Source organism: Ipomoea triloba, chromosome 5, assembly GCF_003576645.1.
Source record: "Ipomoea triloba cultivar NCNSP0323 chromosome 5, ASM357664v1".
Lineage (NCBI taxonomy): Eukaryota > Viridiplantae > Streptophyta > Magnoliopsida > Solanales > Convolvulaceae > Ipomoea > Ipomoea triloba.
The window spans coordinates 570,690-596,234 of record NC_044920.1 but is presented as its reverse complement, the minus strand read 5'-3'; the positions used below and the strand labels follow the sequence as shown (position 1 = coordinate 596,234).

Below are 25,545 nucleotides of genomic sequence, written 5' to 3'. Positions count from 1 at the left end.
TAAGAACCCTGATCCTAATATATGCTATCAACGTAATGCTATCAACGTTGGGTGATAACCTCCACCGCGTCGCCAATCCGGTACCCCACCATGTTTACAGTACTCATGGTTGTTGATTTTCCAGGAGAAACCGATTTGAAGAGATAGAGAGAGAAGGAATAAAGGTAAAATCCAGCTCAGAATTCACAGGGAATACGAATTNTATGCGACGTTATATATGTGTGTGATCATTATAAGAGTGATGCTAAATTCTATTTTTTTTCTTTTTTCTATTTTTTTTTTAAATTTTGAGTCTTAATTTTTAACTCTTTATTTTGGTAATATGTGATTGATTTTTTAAATAATAGTATTTGTTTTTTTTTTGAAAGCAAATAATAGTATTTGATTAATTAATAAATTAATAAAATATTTAAAAAAAAACTTAAACGCATGTTGCGTTCAATCAATTTATAGTATCAATGATTCAAAATGATTTTATTGTCATGAACGTTATGAGATAAAATTAGAAAAAGAATGTCATTATTCATTTTAATAAAAATACCTTCTATTAATGTGTCTATTTTTTAAACTCAGAAAATTGAAGATATTTTTGTAAAGTTGTTATATGAATATAAAATGGAATAAGGTTGACATGTTAGTAGGATATTACCATTTCAATTTTGGTTATAAATGGTTAGAAATTAAAATTAAAATACAACAAATTTCGAATATTATTTCAATTGAAATGGATTTGCACGGAATGGATATAACCAAAATTGAAATGGTATTCAAAATTGAAATATAATAAATTTCGAATATTATTACCATTCCGTGCTAATTGTATTGTATTTGTATTTCAATTTTGAATACCATTTAAATTTTGAATACCATTTCGAATACCATTTCAATTTTGGTCATAAGTGGTTATAAATGGTTAGAAATTAATATTAAATTGTATGGTAATGATTTTATATATTACGACGTGTACCGCAAGACTTTATCAATTTATTATTTATATATTTGATATATGCATTGAAAGCATGCGTTACCATGTTTGGATTGTTTTGACAACATAATATTATTGTAACACTTGAAAAGTCGTCAAAATAAGTTGTAAATAAATTTTTAGAAGATTATACGATTAAGTGAATTAACATAATAGAATAAAGTAATAATGCAATACACCAAAAATATATGGTTAGTTTCAATTACTCGTCTTCTCGGGATGCTGTAAACTACTCACCACAATCTACCCTATATCCACAGGCTTCGTTACTCGGGATCCCATTCTTTCCTCCCGTCTTTTGCCGCGTCATCTCCAAAACTTTTATGTGAGAATTGGAATGCATTGCAGCTGAAAAGGTAGGGCTAAACCACAATAGCAAATATAATTAAGGAAATGAAATTATAAAATTAACTAAATGTCTATCATAAATATTTAAGAATTAAGGATGTGACTAAACCACAATATATTAAGAACCCTGATCCTAATATATGCTATCAACGTAATGCTATCAACGTTGGGTGATAACCTCCACCGCGTCGCCAATCCGGTACCCCACCATGTTTACAGTACTCATGGTTGTTGATTTTCCAGGAGAAACCGATTTGAAGAGATAGAGAGAGAAGGAATAAAGGTAAAATCCAGCTCAGAATTCACAGGGAATACGAATTATGATTATAAGCAATAGTTTATATAGAAAATAAGGAAGAGAGAGAGATAGATGTGAAAAAGGTAAGAAATTAAGAGGGGTGGAGATGGGGGAGTAGTTTAGGAAATTTGGCTGATTAGTAGGAGAAAAAAAACATAATTACGCTACTGTTATAATTTATTACCATAAAATTAATATAGCAATATGTTATAATATGTTATAATTACCATAAAATTAATATAGCAATATGTTATAATTTCGTAGAACCAATTTGACTATTGTTATAAGAACGGAGATCCAAGAATAAGGCTAATTTATTACCGTGTTCACACTTAACTATGTAATCAATTCAATTATTCAATTACCAAAATTTAACCATAATAGGCACTAGCTGATTTTATATAATAAATTAATAAATTAATAAAAAATAAATAAAATAACTGATTTTACCAAAATGCCCCTAACTTTGGGCGGGAAACTTTGGAAGGAGGATAATGCTTTTACATATAGTATAGATTTTAAACTAATGTTAGTAATATAATTAAGAATTAAATACAAATAATTCATTATTACTAATTTTGTGTTTAAGTCTTAATTCTATAATTAGCATTAGTTTAAAATTTAATATACTATTTACAAATGGTGTTTGTTCTTTTTTCACATTTATTCTGATTCTCACATATAAGTAATAATTTTTTGGAGAAGTAAAGTGCCTTAAAATGACTATTTTGTCTTTATTTTTAGTAGTTCTAACATAATAACTGAGGGGCTTATGTGAATAGATAAATAATTTAGGGAAAAAAAGCGCTATAATAATATAATTTAAAGAAAAAGTGATTTTTTTCATATATTAATTAAAAATAAAATAAAAGAAATTCTTAAACAAAGATAAATCGTTTAGAATATATGCATTTGGCGTGTAGCATGCCCCCGCTGTACCCTTCACACTCAAATACAGCATAAGGGACCCTTCAATTCATTTCCATCACTTTCCCACTTCATAAGTATATATGGGCATGATTCATGATTGAGAAACAATTTCAACCGACTAGATTGGCAACAGTTATTGCGTGGATCGTGACCCTGTATGGGCTACGGTTAGAAAATGATGTCATTTTTTGTAAATTTTCTTTCTTCGCGATTCACTATAACATATATTTTTATAATACATAATGTATATTATTTTAAAGTATAATGTACAATATTTTAATTCATTCATAAAGTACCTTATGTTATCCTAGAAGTTTAATTATTCTAACACATGATGTAAATTATTATTATACATAAAGTACATTATTCTAACTCATAATATACATTATTCTAACTCACAAAATTCAACGACGTCGTTTTGGACCGTGATCCACACAATAATTTGCCATAGATTGGGCAATTGGCTTGCTAAATATAAAATTTTTAAGTCCGACTTCCTATGAAGTTGCTTACTAGTCTATTGGTTTGAGTTGGCCAATTATGAGCAACTTAGGTTGATTTACTTCCTTTTGGTCCTTTACCTATTTCGGTCACAAGGTAAGCTTTACCTAGAGCATACATTCGCGCAACAACTGTCAACATTTTTGTAAATCAAAGTTGGACATTGTTAATTTTTTGCAATATAGGTATAATTATATCAATATCAATTCGCCAAGAAATACAAATCTTGGCTCCCGCCTCAACCCAAAAACTATAAAAAAAAAAAAAAAATTCCTTTAATTTATTTAGTTCAGAGTTATTACATTTATTAATGTTAAAATAAATATGACTTGAACCATTTGAAATCAAACAATAAAAGTTTTAGTTTGGCCAACTAACCCACATACCCAAAAAATAAATCTTTTGGAAAAAATATCACATAGGACACTAAATTTGTTTAGTTTGTATAATTAAATCATTGAACTTAAAACATGTGCAGACTATCAAACAAGCAAAAAATGTGCATTTGTTTCTTAGTTTTTGTTTTTGTTTGTTTTTGTTTTTGTTTTGTTTTTGTTTTTTGTTTATTTGCTTCTTCTTCTTCTTTTTTTTTTAAAGTTTTTTTTTTTAGTTTTTTTAGTTTTTTTTAGAGATTACTAGCAAGTTTAAGTTTAATTTCTAGAAATGATTGTTTAGTTATTCCCCAACATAAAATTATTGAATTTTTTTCTCAAACTGACATGGATTAAAACAAAAAAGAACAATTTTTTTTGAAAAAGAAATTAAAGAAAGCAAAAAAAAAAAAAAAAAAAAAAGAAGAAAGAAAAACAACAACTTTTAGTGGTTGCCTCCATGGTGATGGGAAATGGGAAGCCGCCACCATAGTTGCCTCTCCCATCTTTTTTTGAAGGTGGAGAGGGATAACTATAACAAATTTTACTTTTAGTTATCGATTGTTGTGACATTATCGCATTTAGTCCTATTCTTTTTATTTTGTCACATTGCATTCTCGACTTTCATTTTTCTGTCAAAATTAGTTTTCCTTTTAAAATTTTGCACCATTTAATAAGTATGACTACATGAAATTTCATTATTCAATTAAAAAAATTTACAAGAGAGGGAGAGAAATCACATGTTGCCACGTTGGGGAAATGCAAGAAGCTTGATAATAAGATTACATGTTAGTCCTCTTTATTAAATGATGAAATGATAAAATTTTAAAAGGTGACTAAATGTGGCAAGGAAATTAAATGAAGGCCAAGGATGTAATGTGACAAAATTAAAAGAGTAAATTAAAGTATGGCAAAGTCACAACAGCTTATGATAACTAAAAGTGAAATTTGTTCTTTTTTAAATTGAAAAAAATAAAAATAAAAAAAGTACAAATTTTGACTTTTAACAAAAAAAAAACTTGTTTTATGACTTTCATCCAAACACCAGAAAATGAAAATATTTTTTTAAAAATGAATCATTTTTCAAAAAACATTCTCAGTGTTCCAGAAATCAATTTTGTAGGAATACCAATCTCTTAAACTAGTTTTATGAATTAAACCACATAAAACATATCCAATATTATAATAATTTATTTAGACTTAAAATAACATATAACAACTACTCCACTTGCATTTATTATTTTATATATTTACATTTAACATGTTCCTTACTGTTGGCCGGAGGTCAGTAAAGGTCAAGTCTAGCACTCGGTGAATAGTGAATTGTTGGTTGGAGACCAGTAAATAGTCAAGTCCAGCACTCCGTGTACCTCAAACAATATGAAGACAGTTTATAAGTAATGGAATAAAATTGTGTCTTCCTTGCTGTATTATTATTATTTTGATCGGAAACGGAGGGGCGAAGCCCCGGGAACCCTACTCATGGTTCCCCTCATTCATTCTACGCGGCCACGTACGGCCCAAGCGGTCTTCCTCAATCTGTTAGCCACCATGTTTTGTTCGCGGAAGATGTTCCCACTGTTTGTTAATCCAATGTTTGCAAGCTAGCCTCCACGATTCTCCGAATAGCTTCTTGGGAATCACACTTGATGATGAGCTTCTGGATCCCCTTATTTATTATGCCATGTCCACTCCAGCCTTTTAAGTATTGCCCACACTTCAGCTTCACTCGCATGGCTCCCATGAGTAGTGCAAATTGACTCACATTTTAAACTTATAATTAATCTCCCACCCTTCCTGACAAAGAAAAAAAAAATATTGCCAGCATGGGCAGCTTAGCTGGTCACAGTAGTGAAATTTGAGAAGAAAAATCAGGAATCGAGCTTTACCGACGGTAGTGTAGAAGCAACCTCTTGCAGTAAGCAAATGTCTAGCATGTATTAAGCTGAGTTACTATAATTTTATCCTCCTAGATGCTCTGGCTGGCCGGGCGTGAGAGACCCTTGGGATTGGGTTCAACCTTATGAGAAGAAAGAAAGAAAAAATATTAAATTTTTAGGTTTACCTAATGAAGTCAATTTTTGTCACTCAATTGTCTACTCCAAACCTAATAGAGTTGAAATTTTTACTCAATTGTCTACTCAAAACTTGATAAAGTTAAAAATCTTTTACTCATATAATATATTATTTTTTTTCCTGTATATGCCACCCCACTGGGAAACAACTCGTTTTTAAATACAAGCACAAATCATTAACCAACACCAACAAGACATCTATAAAAGGCAACAACACATCAATAGTAGAATGCATCAAAACCTATACTAGCTAGAAATATATCTGAAAGTTCTTCTTGTTATTAAAGATCAGATATGGCTCCAATTCCTGGCCAAATGCCAATTGGCAACTATGTCCCAGTGTATGTAATGCTTCAGGTAATTAATTGAAATCATATTACAAAATGGTGCATTATATATATGTTGTTAGTAATTAACGTTAGTATTTTTGTATGAACAAAACTACAGTTGGGAGTTGTTACTGCTGACAACGTTTTTCCAGACAAAGACAACGTTGAAGCGCAGCTGAAGAAGCTGAAAGACGCAGGTTGTGATGGGATCATGGTGGATGTGTGGTGGGGGATCATTGAAGCCAAGGGGCCTAAAGAGTATGATTGGTCTGCTTACATAGAACTCTTCCAAGTTGTGAAGAAATGTGGTCTCAAAATCCAGGCCATCATGTCGTTCCACCAGTGCGGCGGCAACGTCGGGGACAATGTTTACATTCCCCTCCCGCCGTGGGTGCTCGCCGTCGGGGACAAAAACCCCGACATCTTTTACACCAACAAGGCCGGGACTAGAAACCCGGAGTACCTTTCCCTTGGTGTTGATAACCAAGCCCTCTTTCAGGGTCGTACTCCCATTCAGGTAATCTGGATTAATTAAAAGATGTGTTTCTTTGTTTTACTTATTGACTGACGTTGGTCTAATCTTAGATTCTAACCTTTGTTTATTGTATATATTATAGATGTATAGTGACTTCATGGTGAGTTTTAGAGACAACATGATGGAGTTTTTGGAGGGTGGAGACATTGTAGACATTGAAGTGGGGTGTGGGGCTGCTGGGGAGCTCAGATATCCTTCTTACCCAGAGACTCAAGGATGGGTTTATCCTGGTATTGGGGAATTTCAGGTGAGACTCAACATTATTATATTTTACATTTTGGTTCACTAGAAATTCCACAACCCGGCCTTAATTATCCGAAAGTGTATACCCGTGAAACTTGTCTTGTGATTCTAATCTAGTGGACAAATGATGATCATGATGTTAACCACCTTAGGTTGTCTATATTCTAATCAAGATGACTAATAAAGAGGTGAACTTACAATTTTGCGGTTACTGGACCAACTATCTAACGAACTTGGTCGAGGTTACCCACAACATTATTGTATACTAAAGTATTTATTTTTTTTGTTAAGGGGTTGACTCTTATTTTTTGTCCATGTGTGTGCAAAAACTTGTGTGAGACGAGTCAGGTCAGGAGGAAAATGTAATACTTAATTATATTAAAAAATATAATACATAAATAAATTGTTTATTAATTACTTATATGAGGAAGTGTAATACTTTTTAATTAAAAAGTACTCCGTATTACATTTCTCTCAAAAAGTATTACATTTTAAGAACTGATTAGTATTACATTTTCATATTATTGGTCCAACCTAATCACGAATAAAGATCTGTTGTGAAATAGTCTGACATAAATGTGAGTGTGACCCTATAGGCTAACAATTACTCGGTATTATTATTGTAGTGTTATGACAAGTACATGGTAGCTGATTGGAAGAAGGCCAACGAGGACGCGGGGCATGGGAATTGGGAGATGCCGGGAAACGCCGGAACCTACAATGACACACCGGACAAAACAGGCTTCTTTCAAACCAACGGCACTTACCAAACCGATTTCGGCAAGTTCTTCTTGACCTGGTACTCCAACAAGCTCATCATTCATGGTGACCAAATCCTCGGAGAAGCCAACAAGGTTTTTGTCGGATATAAGGTCAACATAGCCGCCAAAGTACGTATATCTTCATCTCCGACCCGCCCTACTCACCTCAATCTCATCTTCAATTCTAAACGGCAATTTATATCGCACTGTGGACTCTGGTTCAATATACAGAATTTGATTTCATAAAATATAGAATTCAGATTCATAATACACATACACATAAACACCATTTAATGAACATAAATTACACACTTAACATAATATACATAATTCATGTTCATTAATCTGAATTCTATGCATCAAATTCTGTGTATTGGATCAGGTCCACGATATAACGATTGATTTTAAACACAACATGTCTAGTTATTACTGCTGACATATATGTATGTATATATGTAGGTTTCTGGAATCCATTGGTGGTATAATGACTCGAGCCATGCAGCAGAGCTGACGGCGGGGTTCTACAACCTGTTCGGGCGAGACGGATATCGCCCCATAGCAAGGATGTTGGGACGCCATTATGCAACTTTGAACTTCACATGCCTTGAGATGAGAAACTCCGAGCAGGACGCAGCAGCTAAGAGTGCTCCTGAACAACTTGTTCAACAGGTTTAACATTATTAACCAATCTAAAATTGACTCAACTAAAAGTTTAAACAGATACTGCTACTCACATTCATCAACAAGATCAATTTTATAATTAATATATACAAACTTTCAAATTTGTTATATTTGTAAAATTAACACAACATCTTTTTCTCTTAATTTTTTTAACAACCCTCAATCAACCATTGATCTACCTAAATAGATGGATCAGATTAGCCTCACTATTTAAGCATGTTCAAATAAGAGTAACCTCCCCCTAGTAAGAACTGATTTAGGCCCCCTTCAAGTTAATTAATGCATGCTTGAGGGTTTTAGTATAAAAAAAGAAATACAGGTCAATTTTATAATTATTGCGAACTATCAAATTTGTAATATTTATAAAATCGACATGACATTTCTCTCCTTGTTTTCAAAAATCCACTTATCATCTACCCAAATGGTTGGATGAGAACATCCTTCACTTTTTATATTAGAACCTATTTTTACTTGTGGACAAATCGTAGCCATATAAAATAAGTGATAAACAATTATGATTAAAAGTCAACATCCAAAAATCAACCGTCTAGAATGAAGAATATATAATTTTTTTTAAAAATGATAATTTTGTGTAAGCTCATATTCTTTTGTCTTTGAGTGCATTATTTTCCTTCTTCCCGTGTACATATTTTTTTCTTTGAGTGCATATTTCCCTTCTCAATTAGATCACATAATTAATCCTTAATCTTTCACCGCACACAATTGTGCGTGCAGGTGTTGAGTGGTGGTTGGAAGGAGTATATTGACGTTGCAGGGGAAAATGCACTGTCAAGATACGATGCGGCAGCCTACGACCAAATACTATTGAATGTCCGACCAAATGGTGTCAACCTTAACTGTTCTCCCAAGCTCAAGATGTCCGGTTTTACGTACCTGCGATTATCCGACGATCTCATGCAAGAAGACAACTTCCAGCTCTTCAAGACTTTCGTGAAGAAGATCCATGCTGATCTTGAGGCGTCTGCAAATAACGCCGAGACTTCTCCGCCTGTTCTGCAGAAATCAAAGCCGGCGCTTTCAATGGAGGAAATCTTGGAAGCAAGCAAAGGAAGCAGGGCATATCCATGGTATGATACCACAGATATGCCTGTGGATGGGTCCAACCCCTTTGGTTGATCTGATCAGAGATTGAGAGAGGTTTTATTGAATAGTAATAATAATACTCCAATTCTCAGATCTGATAATGGAGTTTGTATTTTCATGGTTTTGTGAGTGCAATAAATGATTGTGTGGCAGCTGGGAATAAACTTCTTCATTTACTTGGCATGGGTGCCTTGTTAATAAGGAGTTCATTCCCATTTCCTATTTCACCTTCTTGAAATAAATAAATATATATTATTAAAGAATAATATAATATTCTTGAACTTAGTCTAGGCGTCTAGCTACTATATATTGTTCCCTAGCTTTGTGTAGTGATTCTTATAATTAGGGGTGGATCCAGATCAGAAATCTTCTTGAAAATGAAAAATTAAAGCTAATGAGATATTTTGAAAAAAAAATAATAATAAAACCCTTAAAGATTGAACCATAAATATTGATATGAAACATAATTAATTAATTACATAAAATGATGTAATTTTTAGATATTTTATTGCTAATTTTCCCACTAAGCTTCGTCCTCCTATGTACTACCTAAACGGGGTATTTGTACCATATTCGAAATCCTGCAATTAAGATGGAAGCAATAAACTCTTACCCCACGTATACATACAATATATATATAAATTAAAGGAGATGGGTGGGGGAGTAGAGGCAGCTTCCCCCACTATGGCTCCGATATTGCCTATAATTACTCTATACTTAATTGTTTCCTACTTCTATGATATAATTGTATATTTATACATGTTCAATTCTCTATTAATAAAATATATAAGTTGTTTATACTTAATAGCCTCTTCAATATATATATATATATATACACACACACAAATTCTAGTGTTTGCTACTTTGCTCTATCAAACATTTGCATAATGAAGCTAAGAAGTGTACAAATTGTGGAGAAAAAACATACAAGAGCAAAAAATCACAAACAAAGCTTAGAAAAAACCAAGAAGAATTTACTCGGTTCCATAACTTTAATATTAATTTTACAAAATTGCCCCTATATCGTAGTGTGTCACCCCAATTCAAGTTCAAACCAATTCAAGAAGTCAAGTATTGTCACTTTGTTCCACTTCGCTTCACTACCCGTCATCTTTTAGTACACAACACAAATTAACTGGTCGCACTATATGATCCGATTGACCTATTCTTCTTCTAAGTCTAAGCACTATAAGCATTTCACTAGGAACAGAATATTGTAAATGATAGGCAAGGAGAAAACATATTATTGATGAATTGGGCCTATTATTGATCCGAATATCCGATAATGTGGTCAATTGTACACTGTTTAGACCGCTCTGTGATATTCCCAACAAGAAAACACGGAGTATTGAATAATAAATAAATAACATAAAATTTAGAGAGATGTTTCAGTAAAGGGAAAATTATACCATACAAGTTAGAAGGATATACATTTAGTAGGTAAATAATATACCTTCAGTATATATATTAAAAATGTATCTTATGTCAAATAGTTCACCTTATAAGGTAGACCATAGTCCATGGTATAACGATTGTCAATAAAGATGGTCAATTGTTATATTGTTAACCATGATCCATGTTGTAAGGTAAATAGTCAACATGTTTATTTTTAGTTTATTACTCTGTACATGATGTTACTTTCTCAGTCCCATTTTGCCTATCTGGTTACTATTTATTGGTCAAAAACTCTTTCTCCATTTTAATATTTATAAAAATTACTCTACCATTTTATCTTATTTTCCAATAATAACTCTCACCGTTGATCTATTACATGGAATGAATGAAAATTTTCCACCCCTTTTACGATTATAATTCTAATATTTGAACCAAACACTCTCGTCTTAATCTTAGATGTTCATGTCTTAGTCCATTCAACAGTGTAGACCCAGTATCGAATTCCCAATGTGGGGAATGATTAGACAGACAGATCGTTACATCACTGTATCACATCTCACGATTCATCTCTCCTTATAGATTAAATTTGATGACAAACCAACCAAGTTTTTTTTTTTGTTTTGAAAACCAAACCAACCAAGTTAATTAAGTAATAAGGATGTCATTTATTCCTTGCATGCCATATTGCTTGGCAACGTAACCGTAGGCAATCAGTTCCTGCTGCTCCGGTGTGTAATTCTGCATGACATTCCCCAACCAACAACCAAACCCGCCTCTATAAATACCCTCAACAACAGACTAAAACCACAATGAGCCTGCAAATTAAACCCTTTTCTCATCTATCTATCTATCTGTGATTGAATTGATTGAAGAAGACAATTATTAAGTGAAAACATGGATGCTTTTCTCCTTTACTCACTTGCCTTCACACTCCTTTACGTGTCCCTTTCCACCATTTACTTCATCACAAAGGCCAACACCTCAAAACCAAACGTCCCGCCGGGGTCCACCGGCTGGCCGGTGGTCGGAGAAAACATCGACATGGTGGTGTCGGGGCCGGAGAAATACATATCCGACAGGATGAAGAAGTACTCGTCCGAGGTTTTCAAGACGTCGATACTCGGGGAGAAAATGGCGGTGTTTTGCGGCGCCGGCGGGAACAAGTTCTTGTTCTCCAACGAGAACACCCTCCTGACCACGTGGTGGCCCCAGTCGGTGACGAAGCCGCTGCTCTGCCCCACCAAAGCCCAAAACACCATCCTGAAGATCTCGCTTCTCAACCGGGGCTTCACCCACGAGATTCTCAAGCCGGAGAATCTCAAACGCTACGTCCCCACCATGGATTCCATGGCCAAGGAACATATCGCCCAAGAGTGGGCCCCATCCGGAGAAGTCAAGGTTTACCCTCTCTCCCCCAATCTGCAAATAAATTATACCATGGACCGACATCCACCTTGATTGCATTGTGAACTTGATCTAAATTAACTATATAGATACAATTAATTGCATTGTAGACACTCAATTGTTATACCATACACCGGTTCATTTTACATTGTGAACCTTGGTCCAAAAATTATGTGATATATATATTTTTTACTAGTTAATAGTTTATGTGCCAGCAAATAAATTAAAGTTGCATAACATGTTAACCACAAACAGATAAAATGGTAACTACGAACACCTAAACTATCAATTGTAGGTACTGATTGAATATATTAACTACATGCACATAATATATTAACAATATATTATGTGTATGCAGCTAACATATTTTGTACTGCAGTTAAGAGTTTATGTGTTTGTAGTTACCATGTTATGTATATGTAGTTAACATGTGATGTGCTTTTAATTTATAAAGGCCATATAAGTTGCAAACACATAATCTGCAGTCTATATCGTGGACCATGGTCCAGAATGCATTGTGGACCCTGCACTATAGCTGATACTGTAGTTGTGTTGAACTGATACTGTTGAAAAACTACTTATGTTTCGTACAACTGCAGTTTCCTTTCAACATAACTGCAGTATCCGTTCAACACAACTGCAGTATTAACCATGATCATGGTCCACAATATAATTTGCCCATAATCTGAAGATTATTTTAGACCAAGATTCACACTACAAGGTAGACCATGCTCGGTGGATTCTGATCCAAATTAACATTCATATTATATGCTTGTATAGGAGCGAGAAGTGAAGGTTTACCCTCTCTCCAAATCCTACACCTTCGCGCTAGCTTGCAAGTTGTTATTGAGCATTGAGGGCCACAAGGAAGTTAAAAAACTGTCGGACCCTTTCATCCTCATCACCTCCGGCATGTTAAGCTTGCCGATCAACTTCCCCGGCACGGCGTACAACCGCGCGATGAAAGGCGGACGCATGGTGCGACGTCAGCTGATGGAGGTGATTAAGGAGAGGAAGGCGGAGAGTAGTTTAGGTAAGGTGGAGGACGAGGGGCGAGACTTGCTAGCTCGCCTCCTTAGCGCCACCGATGAGGAGGGACAACATATGAACGAGGAAGAGATTTGCAACAGTATTATCGGACTCCTCGTTGCCAGCTATGATACTAGCAGTGCCGCACAAACCTTTGTATTGAAGTGTCTTGCAGAATATCCCCATATTTATGATCAAGTCTACAAAGGTAAATAATAGCACTAGGTAGTGTATGTTAGCAAAAATCCAGTCTAGGCACTCGCAGGCTGCCTAGGGTATCACCATAATCGATGATCTAGATAGCCGACTAAGCCGCCTAGGTTGCTTAGGTGCCGATTAGGCCGCCAAAGTCTACCAATTAACTATTGTTTTTTTAATGAGTTATTTCAATAAAAGCAACATATTTTAAGTGAAATAACCCTAAATTATTCAAACTCTAGATTTTTTAATCGTTAATATTTAATATTTTAGTATTAACTATTAAAATATTAAATAATTTATAATTATTAGTCTTAAAAAATTTAAAAAAAATTTAAACAAATTTTTAAAAAAAATAAAAATACAAGGGCGCCTAGGCACTGATTAATCGCCGCCTAGGCGCCCTAAGTGCTAGACATTCGGGGAGCGCCTAAAGATTTTTTCAACCACGGCAGTAGGTATAAATAGATATAATATTTTTTAGTTAAACTACAAATATGATTCATGATTTTTTAGAATTACTTTAACAGGTTACCTAGCTACTTCAGAAAAAGATAATTAAGTGATTGAAATAGGATTTTAATTTCCTATTTGAAAGTTACAAATTTTATTCTTTTATATATTGCAGAACAAATGGAGATTGCCAAGTCCAAGGGTCCAAATGAGAGATTGAGTTGGGAAGACATTCAGAAGATGAAATATTCATGGAATGTAGCATGTGAAACACTAAGGATATACCCACCAGGCCAAGGTGCCTTTAGAGAGGCTCTCACTGATTTTACCTATGCTGGATATACTATTCCAAAAGGATGGAAGGTTAGTCATTAACATGGATATATGCATGATAGATTATAGTACTCAAAAAGCTTAACTTGTTAATCTATCATTGCTCAAACTAAATGGACATAGATTAAAATATTTGTGTGCATGGGTAGTTCACTTGATTAGTATTCAGGTGTAGATTGTAGATAAGGGTGTAAGACCAAGGCCTAATATAATAGGCGCCGCAGTGTAGGAGTTACACCTAATGGGGTATAAGTTCCTTGTGAGCACCAGACACGAGTCCTTTCATCTAATGTGGTATCTTGATATGCTCTTCCACAATCATGTTGAGTCAGGTGTGGGGCCTTGCGGTGAGAAATATCATCTTTTATGAGCAAGAGATTAAAATATTTTTTAAAACTTTTTTGACCTATATTAGTAGTTGTTAGACAATTCTGAGATAAACTCACATTTGCGGGTGGCCATGGTTGACCATGGTTTATTTTTTAATTTTTGACCACCATGGTGTCAAAATTTGTTGGCAACCATTAGTTGTCTTGATGGGTCATAGACGTTCAAATTTTTAACCTCTACTTTTGCAGGTGATTGGTATTATCGACACACTTTTAATTAACTGTAAAATATAAATGAAATAAAAGATTTTTCAAATTCAAAACATGATCGAAAATGTCATGCACTTTAGATAACAAACACAGTTTCTAATAAAATTTTGGTGATCAGAAATCTCAAAATTCTCAACCCTAGGTTAATGTGCCACTATATGTACCACTAATTAATTTATTAGCAGTACACTTGAGTTCAACAAAACCTCTAAACTCAACTTTTTATGTGAATGACATTTGTAAGTACAGACGTTTTGGAGTGTGTATTCAACACACAAGAATCCCAAATATTTTCCAGAATCAGAGAAATTTGATCCGTCGAGATTTGAGGGAAGTGGACCAGCACCCTACACCTATGTGCCGTTCGGTGGCGGGCCAAGAATGTGTCCTGGAAAAGAGTACGCCCGATTGACTGTACTAGTGCTCATGCACAACGTTGTCACCAACTTCAAAATGGAGAAACTGATACCAGATGAGAAGATAGTTTACACTATATCCCCAGTTCCGCTCAATTCCCTTCCTGTTAGACTTATACCCCATCACAAATGACTTGTTTGCTGCACTGCAAAAATATATACATATATATGCTTAATAAAATCAAGTACTTGTATTTCTCTCCCTCTCTCACTCTCTCTCTCTCTATATTAATCCCAATAAAATATGAGATACATAATGTTTTATCTCAATTTTTTAGGCTCTTCTTCTATGTAAAATATGATTGTGCATGAGACTGTAAGTGTTGTCTTAGTATTTTATTAGGCAAAAGTACCTTTCTAAGTTGCACTCATCAAGCACTTACCGTTAAGCTATTATCATCTTCCAGTAACATATGAGACATACATAACATAATTAACTGATTGCACTACATGATCGTCTTCTTCTTAGTCTAAGCACACTTGAGTGAGACCGTCTCACGGATCCTTATATATCCGTGAGACGGGTCGAGTTGAACCATATGAAAATGTAATACTTATACTGAAAAATGTAATACTAATCAGGCGAATAAAGTGTAATACAGTTGCCCTTATAAGAAATATTGACAAGTATTTGTTAGAGGAGAAAATGTAACTCCAATGTAATACTTTTAAATCAAAATATAAAAGTATTATACTTTCTAATAAAAGCTTTATTCCTGATTAGTATTAAATTTTCTTAGCATAAGTATTATACTCCGTATTTTTATATTCATCCGACCCGTATCACGAACAAGGATCCGTGAGGCGGTGTGATACAAGTTTTTGCCTTTGCATTTAACTAGTAACAGAATATTGTAAATGATAGGCAAGGAGGAAACATAGTTCCATTCTGAAAATAGTTTAGGTATATGTACAAACACGTGAGCTACGCAAGTAACGCTAAACATCAAAGCTCAAACATCCTATATTTTCTGATTCTTGAAATTCAACTGCAAATCCAAAATTGGAACACAAGCAATCATTGAATGTGATATGCTAAATGATAGGCTTGGGAGAAGGGCACGTGTGTACGTGTTCCTCATCTTTCTTCTGAATTTCATTTGACATGATGATTGATGATTCTTTCTTTGTTTTCCTTTGTCTCTGCTTCTACCTCAAGAGTATTTGATGTCACAATAGAGTGAAACTCAGGAGGGGCTTCCATGACGGAAAACAAGTAATGAACGATAAAGTGCAGCAACATGCAGGAAGCAGATGAACACGATAATGAGATCATCCAGGAAGCCAATTATACCCAGAAATCCTAACAAAAAAATGTTAATTAAAAAAAGAAAGGAATTCCTCCATGGCAAATATCGGGATTATAGATTAAAAAAAAAAAAAAAAAAAAAAAGAGAGCCAGCTTAGTACCTTCTGGAATAATGTCAATAGGGCTGAGGACATACAGTACGCTTAAAAAAGCCTGCAAAATGAAGATTGCATAAAATTACATATAAAATAAGGGATGGGTTCAAATACGATTTAGCACCATTATCTATAGGATTAATGTAAGTCAGGTTGTCAAAAGGCACCAGTATTCCCTTCAACAGCAGGTTACAGAGTTTCTGTGCCACTGGTAGAGTGGCTGCTACTATCAATCAAAACTCAAAAGTAAGGCTTGTAACCAAACAATTTCTCATTTTCCTAGTTCTTAATAAATAAATAAACAAGTACTAGATTGTTTCAATATGACCCACTACCAATATCAACTATTCCAAATAGCTTCACTATTACATGTTCAGAGAGTCCAACAGAAAGAAGAGTAACAACATTTGAGATGTTAGGCAAGACAACAAAAGCGGACTGTATCTAAGAGCCAAAGAAAGTGAGGACAAATCACATAATGTTGGATATATAGTTATAATTTGCATCAATGACTTACAGCCAGATATACGCGTGCCCGGATAACAAATGGAAGAGATCTTTGAGGGTCTGTAATCTCTCGCAACAATCTCCTGAGGAGAAAAGGAAGATCTTGCAATTTCTGACCAAAAAAAAAGGAGCATATTATCATTTTATTGTATTTGTTGATTCAGTGGATAATTAGAAGTGGCAACACCATTGATAGTTATGGTAGCTAAAGTTTAAAAAAGGAAAGGTATATATTACAGTTACATTTGAAAGATCTTCCATTTCAAAGATTTTGCAACAATATGGATAACATCAAGAATAATCACAACTCCATTCCATTCCATTATTACATTAAAGTATCTTAGCCCCCCTCTTCAAATAAGAAGAAAAAAGTGAAGGCATCTCTTCTCAGGGAAAAAATTAGCAGTTATACCTTCAGCAACAATTGATATGAAAAATAATCTAAAACAGTAACGCAACCTTGTATCCACAATGTCATTAAAAAAATGCAGGCAAAATGCCTACATGTCAATTAGATTTCTACACATAGATCAAGTACTGTCATGGTTAGTAGGTTCAAAATAAAAGTGCTCCTTGAAGGATAAAGGAATTTTACGCCACACTTAAATAGTTCAAGGAAATTACACGCTTTTAATCCAGTGGCCATGTGTGAACAGGAGCAGTATAGACTAAGGAGTTTCACATTTTAATCAAAGGTGGATATTTTGGAATGGGGTTTGGCAACAAAAAGCAAGTCTAAGACTCAGTGCCAAATATGTAAATGTCGCTCTAAAGCAGAAGCAAAGATTATTACAAAATCTTCAGTGGCTCAGTGGCCGCAGTAGTACCAGACTCTCTTCCCCTTTTCATAAATGTTGAATTACATGGCTCACATCTTATGCTGTTTACCAATTTAAAGTGAAACAGAAAAGTTGAACTACATAGGCTTGAGAATTAAACAAAAATGAGGGCACTGATTAAAACAAGAAATAAAATAAAATTGTAAATATGCATAACATACATGCACTCAGACCTATATTAATAAACCAAAGGACAAGCATAAATAACTAAAGTCCCCAAAGCCAGAAGTGCTCAAATCAAACTGTGATTCCCAGTGTGAGAGACTCATGTTATATTATTTTATTTGTAAAGAGAATGTGTTAGCTTAAAGCATGTGGTGTCCACAATGGCCCAATGAACATAGTTTTGCATAGTTGAACGCAAACATGAACATGACCACCTCGCAAAAATGTTCAAGAATCTGAGAGTTAGACTGAGAATGCAACAAGGGCAAACTAAGTACCTGAAGAAGTCCAGTGCTGTGCTGACCAAATAAACGGTTATAAGTTTCAATTCTTGTAAAAACATCAGACACTTCAGGACTTTGGCGCTGCCTTGATGAAGCTTCAGAAGGAACCAACAAAGTAATCTGGCGACGACACAATGGACATTTACACGGCTGAAGGGCTGATCCATGATACCAAACTTGTAGAATACAATTGCCTGTAATGGGAAAAGCAAAATGGGTGAAATGTTATCAAGTATAAGACTGAAATTTAAATAGCTACTGCTCCAAAATGCTGAAAGCATTGCTTCAACTTCTTAAGATATGTATGCTATGTTTGCACGGCTAGAACGGTATATCTGAATCTGACTCCAATATGACAGATATATCAGCATACTAGTAGTCAATGCTCAAACTTGAAGGTATGTTGATTTCTAAGTCCAACAAGTTGAACGGTATAACTCCTGAGCTATGAGGTTTACCTCTACAAGAACACCAACAACTTCATCTCCAGCAAACTAATTTAATCCAAAGAAAACCTCTGTACTCAAATGAGGAGTAGGAAAACTTTCAGGTGATAAATTACAGCTAAGACTAGTACAAGCTCCAGTCATTTACCCATAATCTAACTCTCCAGTGGAATAACACTTGTTATGACTTCTATAGAATAGCTTTTAGGAGTCCAACTATGGCAAAAGATAGGGCACGGGACGCTAAGCGTTCAGCTCATCCAAAGTGAACATAGTTAAATGTGAACATCCAGTGAACAATCAGTTCTAATAATATAAACAATCAGTTAAGTCAAGGAGAATAATGTCCTACTCGCATCTATCATAGTTTTTATGCGTTTCTAGCCTGCACTGCCTCTGTTAACATCTCCGGCAGCTCTACACTACAACTCCAGTGGAATAACATCTACTACTAAAATCCGATCCCAATTTGGCTAAGCAATAAAACCGAAATCTGCTACCACAATTAGCACAATCTATATAATTAGATACTGCTGCGATACTAATTTCTCTGTAAAAGCTACATACACACAGAGAGAGGGAGAAATACGCACCGCAAAACCAGTGGGAGCAATTAGCCTGGCAAGGAATGTGGAAGTTGCCATGGCACACTGAACAAAATTCGTTCTCCGGCGGCAAGTCCATTGCAATCGGAGGATCCTCTCTGTCTCTGTCTCTCTCTCACTCTCGCTGTCTCCCTCTCAGATTGATTAGCTGATTAAGGAATGGATAGCGAAGTTGACGAGGCGGTTACTTCTCTGGAAGTGATGAATTTACTTAACTGGTAAGATTTGATGTCTCTGGTTTCTGGTTGTCACGCGCTTTCCGTTTTCCATTTTCATAGCTTTTCCTTTTGTTTTTCCTCTCTTCTTAATTGTGTATGCAAAACTTACCGTCTCAGTGATCTCAATCCGTGAGACGAGATAGATCTTTGATTAATGAGGTCATAGATCTGAACTATTAAACAAAAATTTAACTTATTAATCAAATATCTTATCTGTCTCAAGAATTAAGACTCGTAAAACAGTCTCACACAAGTATTACCCTTATATTATGATTACCTTTGCAACGTGGACCGTGGTATTAAATAGGACAAATTATTGTGTAGTTCATAAATCATTACTGTATGGATCATGGTCTATAAATAAATACTCCATAATATATTATTTGTGTACATAAAGTATATTATTTTACATATTATAAAATAATGTACATCCAGTACATTAATAATGCACTTTTAATATATTAAAAATATATATTGTATTTATGGAAAAGATATTATTTAAATATTAAAAGTACATTATTTTGTATTATATATCTTCAGTACGTAAATAATATACTTTTAGTATATTAAAAATGTACTTTTTATGGTTCACACAACACTGTATAAACCATGATCTACAAATAAATTATTATGTGGATCATGAATATATAGTACATTCTTAATATACTAAAAGTATATTATTTGTGTATTAAATGTACATTATCTGATAATATATAAAATAATATACTTTTTTTAGTACTCAAATAATATACGTATAGTAGTATTTTACATGCACAAATAATGTACTTTTAGTATATTAAAAAATATTTTTATTTAATGATTCACATAATTGTGTGTACCATGATCCATGTAATAATAATTGCAAATGATTCGTATGAGTATCATTATTGGGACAAAGATATTGGGCCATTGTCAAACGGACCTGGGCAATGAAGCATCAATAATTATATCTTGAACTAGTTATTCGGGGGTAGCAAAGGCAAATTATACCATTGATTTATGTGTATGTAGTTAACATATTATATATTTACTGTTAAAAGTTTATCTATATATAGTTATCATATTATCCATGCGTCTATAATTATCATGTTATGTCTCTTTAATTTGTTTACTACCTCTGGCGGGCGCGAAACTCGTCTGTTTGGGATCAAAATCTGCCGCTGCCGAGAAGAGTAATGTGGCAGGCGTCGTCTTCTCTGCACGCATGGAGGGAAGTTCACTGCTACGTCCCGGTTCCTATTACTTATGTGCCGCCTATTGCACAGCAGAGTCATGAGGCTGCTGTAACTCCATTGACGGCAAACTGGCAGCGCTGCTTCTTCGATGCAGGGTACCACGCCGACTCAATGAGAGCTACTTTTGGAGCTGTCTTATTATCACCCGATGGAGAGTTTGTAGCGGCATGCGCAGGAGGCCTCCCGGATTGTTTCACAACGTTAATGGCGGAAGCTGCTGCTTGTAGGGAAGTGCTGGATTGGCTCAGACGCAGGGAGGTGGTAAACGTTCTCCTTTTCACAGATTGCTTGCAACTTCAGAAGGGGTTGACGTCCACGAACTCACCGAACCGATCATATGCGGGCCTAATCATTGAAGCATGCAGGTAGGGGTGGGCATTCGGTTAACCGAACGGTTAACCGAACCGAATTACCAAAACCGAATTAACCGAACTTGTCAAACCCTTTAACCGTTAACCGAACTGAAATTTCTATTTCCGAATTAACCGAACCGAATTCTTTTTTCGGTTAATCGGTCGGTTAACCGATTAACCATAATTTTTAAAATTCTAAAACTAACACCTAAAATAATAAATCCAATTAAAATAAAATGCATATCATAGTAAATTTATAACAAAATATATAAAAACAAAATGCAAAAACATCCATAACTTCAAATCTTCAATCCAAAATCCAAAGTCTAAATATCCATAGTCCATAGTCCATAGTCTTCATAAACACCTTACTCACAATTCACAAGGTAGGTTCCATTGCATTCCATGAAGAATCTAAAAAATAAAAGACCAAAAACAAAATTAATATATTAAAATTTTCATTTGGGCGATGAAAGTAAAATTTATAAAGAAAAGAAATAAAATTTACATACCATTTTCAACACTTTCAAAGTCATTTAACTCTTGAAGTTCTTCAAAAACATCTAATGAAACTGTTGAATTTTGAATCCAATCTTGATAGCACACAAGAGCTTGAGCCATTCTAGGAGTTAAAGAACTCCTAAAGGAATCAAGAACACGTCCTCCGGTACTAAAGGTAGACTCAGAAGCAACCGTGGATACTGGAATAGCTAGCACATCTCGAGCCAACAATGACAAATAAGGAAATCTAGGGCTATTAACTTTCCACCACAACAAAATATTAAAATCATCCTTTACTGGCTCTGTAGCTTCATTGAGATACTTATCCAATTCTGACATTTGATCCCCAACATTACCTGATTGAAGTTTGTGCCTTACAAACTTCTCTTGCATACGCTTTTTCATCCTAGCTTGGCATTCTCCTATCGAACTAGATGTTGGCGTGGAAGTAGATGACACATTGTCATTTGAAGGCTTATAAGCATTAAACAATTCATAGACCGCATCTTTAACCTTCTTTGTCATTTCCACACCTTTTGTACCCTCAAACATATCTTTCAAAGCAAACTCAACATAGCAAAACTTGTGTCTAGGATCAAGAATAATGGCAACAAAAATCAACATATTCAACTTGTCAATGTTCCCCCAATATTTGTGAAATTTATCTTTCATCTTCATTGCCATTAAACTAAATTCATTCTCATCCGAAGCTTTGCACTCTCTCAAAAGACAATCAATTTCACATATCTCATCAAACAAGCAATTGGAAGTAACATAACAAGTCCCGGAAACTCTATTTGTAAGCTCATAAAAGTGTTCCAAGAATTTTACTAAATCCCTAACAACATTCCAATCACTTTCAATAGGTATACCATCCCCCGATTCAAGATCATCTTTAAAATTCTCATCTTGTAAATCAAACATATAGAAAGCTTTTTCAAACTTTTGAGCACAATTTAGCATCAAATATGTTGAATTCCAACGAGTACTAACATCAAGGCACAACAAACTTTTGCTTTCTATATTCTCACTTTCAACACACTCTTTAAATTTTTGCAATCTAGATGGAGATTGCCTTACATATCTCACCGCCCCTCTAACACGAGCAACCGACTTATTCAAAAGTTTCAAACCTTCATTCACAATCAAATTTACTATATGTGCAACACACCTCATATGCATATATTTTCCATTCAAAATATTTCCATGCTTACTCCCAAACTTTTTTTGCAAATATCCAATAGCACCATCATTTGCACTTGCATTATCAACCGTAATAGTGAATAATTTATCAACCCCCCAAGAAAGCAAGCATTTTTCAATCAATTTACCAATAGCATCACCTTTATGACTTGAAATTTGACAAAAATTTATGACTTTCTTATGCAAATTCCAATTATCATCAATAAAGTGAGTTGTGAGACACATGTAATTAATTCTTTGCAAAGATGTCCATGTATCCGTAGTTAAACACACTCTATTACATGAACTCTTCAACAAATTTCTCACTTTGATCCTCTCATCTAAATAAAGTTGATAAACATCTCTTGTGATTGTTCTTCTTGAAGGAATGTGAAACATAGGACAAGCCACTTGAACAAATTCCTTCAAACCTTCACTCTCCACAAATCTAAAGGGTAGTTCACACTTCACAATCATATTTGCTAGAGCCTTTCTAATAGCTTCTTGATCGAATTTCCAACTTGAAATAGCCCCTTCCCCTTCATTACCCTTTTTTTGCACAACAATTTGAGATTGTGACTTGTCAACATTATTAGGATTTTGTTTACATGCATTCATGTGATATTTTAATGATGTAGTTCCATTTCTCTTTGTATCACAAGCATATTCTTTCCCACAGTGCACACATTTACATGAAGTAACACCAGAAGATGAAGTAACTTGTTTAAAATGAGACCAAACTTCTGACCTAGATTTTGTTGCTTTTCTCTTTTTTGAAATTTGACTTGCACCTGCACTCTCACTTGTTGAAATAGCAACTTCATCTGACGAAAGAGCCGTATACAACGGAGAAATTTCTTCCATTGACATCTACAAGCAACATTAATAAAATTTCTCAATGCAACATAAGCTACATAAATTATCAATACATACTCAAATCATCAATGCAACATAAGCTAATTAAGTAATTAGCAGATACAAAACATTGGATCACTGGATTACTACTTAAAAAAATAAATTTTTATTATTAGAAAGAAAAAATATATTTAAGTATTTAACACTAAAAAAACATTGTTAAGATATATATATATATATATATATATATATATATATATACTGCAAATGTGAAATGTTAACAAATAACAAGGAGTAATAACTAATAAGCTACTGTAATTCTGTAAATAAGCAAATAACTAATAAGCTACTGTAATAACTAATAACAAGGACTAACAAGCATATTCTGCAAATTAAACCTTGACAGATCATTTTGACAGCAGACAGCATGAGACAACAGCACACTGGATTACTGGAAATGATAACTAAAAAACATTGTTAATATATATATACCTCGTGTGCGTGTCCTTGTCGACGGTGGCCTACTGGCGGTGGCGGACTGAGTGCGAGAGAGACAGTGAGGGGCTTGGGTGGCTGGCGGTGGCTGACAGGCAGTGGACGGTGGCCTACTGGCCTCTATCCCTGGAGGCTGGAGCAGGTCCACGGTTCTAGGCTGCTGGCGAATGGCGGTGGGCTGGTGGCGGACTGGGGCGGTGAGAGATACAGAGTGCGAGAGAGACAGTGAGGGGCAGTTGCGTTCTGACGGTGAGAGAGAGAGCGCGAGAGAGGCAGTGAGGGCTAAGGGTGGTGGCCGGTAGCCGGTGGGCGTCAGCGATGATTGAGATTTGAGAGAGAATGAGAGATTGCGAGAGAGTGAGAAACAAAGAGGGCTGGGGGCGGCTGAACTCAAATGAAATTAGGGATTAGGGATTTCTCATGTTATATATATATATATATATATATATATATATATATATATATATATTAATTTTCGGTTAACCGTTCGGTTAATTCGGTTAACCGGCTGTTTCGAACCGAATTAACCGTTAACCGAAAATTCCAAATTCCATTAACCGTTCACCGAACCGAAAAGTTCGGTTCGGTTACGGTTAACCGAATTTCAGCGGTTCGGTCGGTTAACCGCCTATTGTCCGTGTTTTGCCCACCCCTACATGCAGGGCATCTATATCAACCTTTGGGCATTGCCAAGTTAGTTGGGTAGCTAGATCAGCAAATGTTATTGCTCATTCTCTTGCCACTTCGGCTTTTTCATTTTTTGATTCAATGTACTGGGACTCTGTCCCGCCCGACTCTATTTCTGCATTTTTACATTAATACATCTCGATGCTTCTGCTTTCAAAAAAAAATAATTTGTTTACAGGTACAAAAATGATTAATTACATATACAAAATATGTTAATTGTAGACACATAATTTTTTTATCAGAATTCACAATGCAATATAAACACTAGTTCATGGTATAACAAATTAAAAATTGGGTAACAGATGGATAGTATCATTCCAGCCCCTTTTTCATGCTTTTTATTTCTTGAAGTCTAGAGAAAATTACAATGAATAGGATTTCTTTAATTATCCATTCCAGAAAGAATAATAGTTAAAATTTTCTTTTTCTCTATCTACAGGAACCAAGAGATTGGATCTAGTCGTAAGAAGAATGCTTAGTATAAATAACCCGTTTCTTTGTCTTCGACCCCCAGTCACTAAGAACGCTCATATTATGTATTTATTGTTAATATATTATTATGTGCTTAAAGGGATGTAAATAGGTCGAATCGAGTCAAGGTTTAGAAAATTAGGCATGAGCATTTTACAAATATTTAAGGTTTGGGCTTGGGCTTGAACTTGTATGTAAGTTTTTTGTTAGGCTCAAGCCTAAGCCTACAATTTGTCTGCTTGACTTAAAGCTTTTTTAAAAATCTGTTTAATATGTAGACCATTAAAAATGCATCAAAGTCATTCTTTGA

General features: G+C 34.6%; 3 protein-coding genes across 3 annotated transcripts; 2 read left to right on the top strand and 1 right to left on the bottom strand.

The window, feature by feature from the left end:
- The first annotated feature begins 5,732 nt into the window (after window positions 1–5,732).
- Window positions 5,733–9,427, top strand: LOC116019094 (beta-amylase-like). The gene is made up of 6 exons (XM_031259186.1): window positions 5,733–5,865; window positions 5,956–6,354; window positions 6,455–6,619; window positions 7,242–7,505; window positions 7,836–8,045; window positions 8,793–9,427. Exons 1-6 carry the CDS (start codon window positions 5,803–5,805, stop codon window positions 9,192–9,194), a joined length of 1,503 nt encoding a protein of 500 aa, XP_031115046.1. The 5' UTR covers window positions 5,733–5,802; the 3' UTR covers window positions 9,195–9,427.
- A 2,023-nt stretch (window positions 9,428–11,450) lies between these two features.
- LOC116018901 (beta-amyrin 28-monooxygenase-like) lies at window positions 11,451–15,121 on the top strand. The gene is made up of 4 exons (XM_031258930.1): window positions 11,451–11,954; window positions 12,756–13,197; window positions 13,816–14,003; window positions 14,822–15,121. Exons 1-4 carry the CDS (start codon window positions 11,451–11,453, stop codon window positions 15,119–15,121), a joined length of 1,434 nt encoding a protein of 477 aa, XP_031114790.1.
- A 726-nt stretch (window positions 15,122–15,847) lies between these two features.
- On the bottom strand, window positions 15,848–19,524 carry LOC116020620 (E3 ubiquitin-protein ligase RNF170-like). Its single transcript, XM_031261090.1, has 5 exons — window positions 19,227–19,524; window positions 18,182–18,381; window positions 16,910–17,011; window positions 16,399–16,450; window positions 15,848–16,291 (listed from the first exon to the last, which is right to left on the bottom strand). The coding sequence occupies exons 1-5, from the start codon at window positions 19,315–19,317 to the stop codon at window positions 16,176–16,178; spliced, it is 561 nt and encodes a 186-aa protein (XP_031116950.1). The 5' UTR covers window positions 19,318–19,524; the 3' UTR covers window positions 15,848–16,175.
- Window positions 19,525–25,545: the final 6,021 nt, after the last annotated feature.

Excerpts from the sequence above, each read along its gene's own strand:
- LOC116020620 (XM_031261090.1), bottom strand. The coding sequence starts at position 19,317 with ATGGACTTGCCGCCGGAGAACGAATTTTGTTCAGTGTGCCATGGCAAC. Across the intron at positions 17,012-18,181 it reads ACAGCACTGGACTTCTTCAG|AAATTGCAAGATCTTCCTTT; the intron begins GTACTTAGTTTG and ends TTTTTTGGTCAG. Across the intron at positions 16,292-16,398 it reads TATTGACATTATTCCAGAAG|GATTTCTGGGTATAATTGGC; the intron begins GTACTAAGCTGG and ends TTTTTTTGTTAG.
- LOC116018901 (XM_031258930.1), top strand. The coding sequence starts at position 11,451 with ATGGATGCTTTTCTCCTTTACTCACTTGCCTTCACACTCCTTTACGTG. Across the intron at positions 11,955-12,755 it reads CCCCATCCGGAGAAGTCAAG|GTTTACCCTCTCTCCAAATC; the intron begins GTTTACCCTCTC and ends CGAGAAGTGAAG. Across the intron at positions 14,004-14,821 it reads CTATTCCAAAAGGATGGAAG|ACGTTTTGGAGTGTGTATTC; the intron begins GTTAGTCATTAA and ends TTGTAAGTACAG.
- LOC116019094 (XM_031259186.1), top strand. The coding sequence starts at position 5,803 with ATGGCTCCAATTCCTGGCCAAATGCCAATTGGCAACTATGTCCCAGTG. Across the intron at positions 6,620-7,241 it reads CTGGTATTGGGGAATTTCAG|TGTTATGACAAGTACATGGT; the intron begins GTGAGACTCAAC and ends TTATTATTGTAG. Across the intron at positions 8,046-8,792 it reads CTGAACAACTTGTTCAACAG|GTGTTGAGTGGTGGTTGGAA; the intron begins GTTTAACATTAT and ends TTGTGCGTGCAG.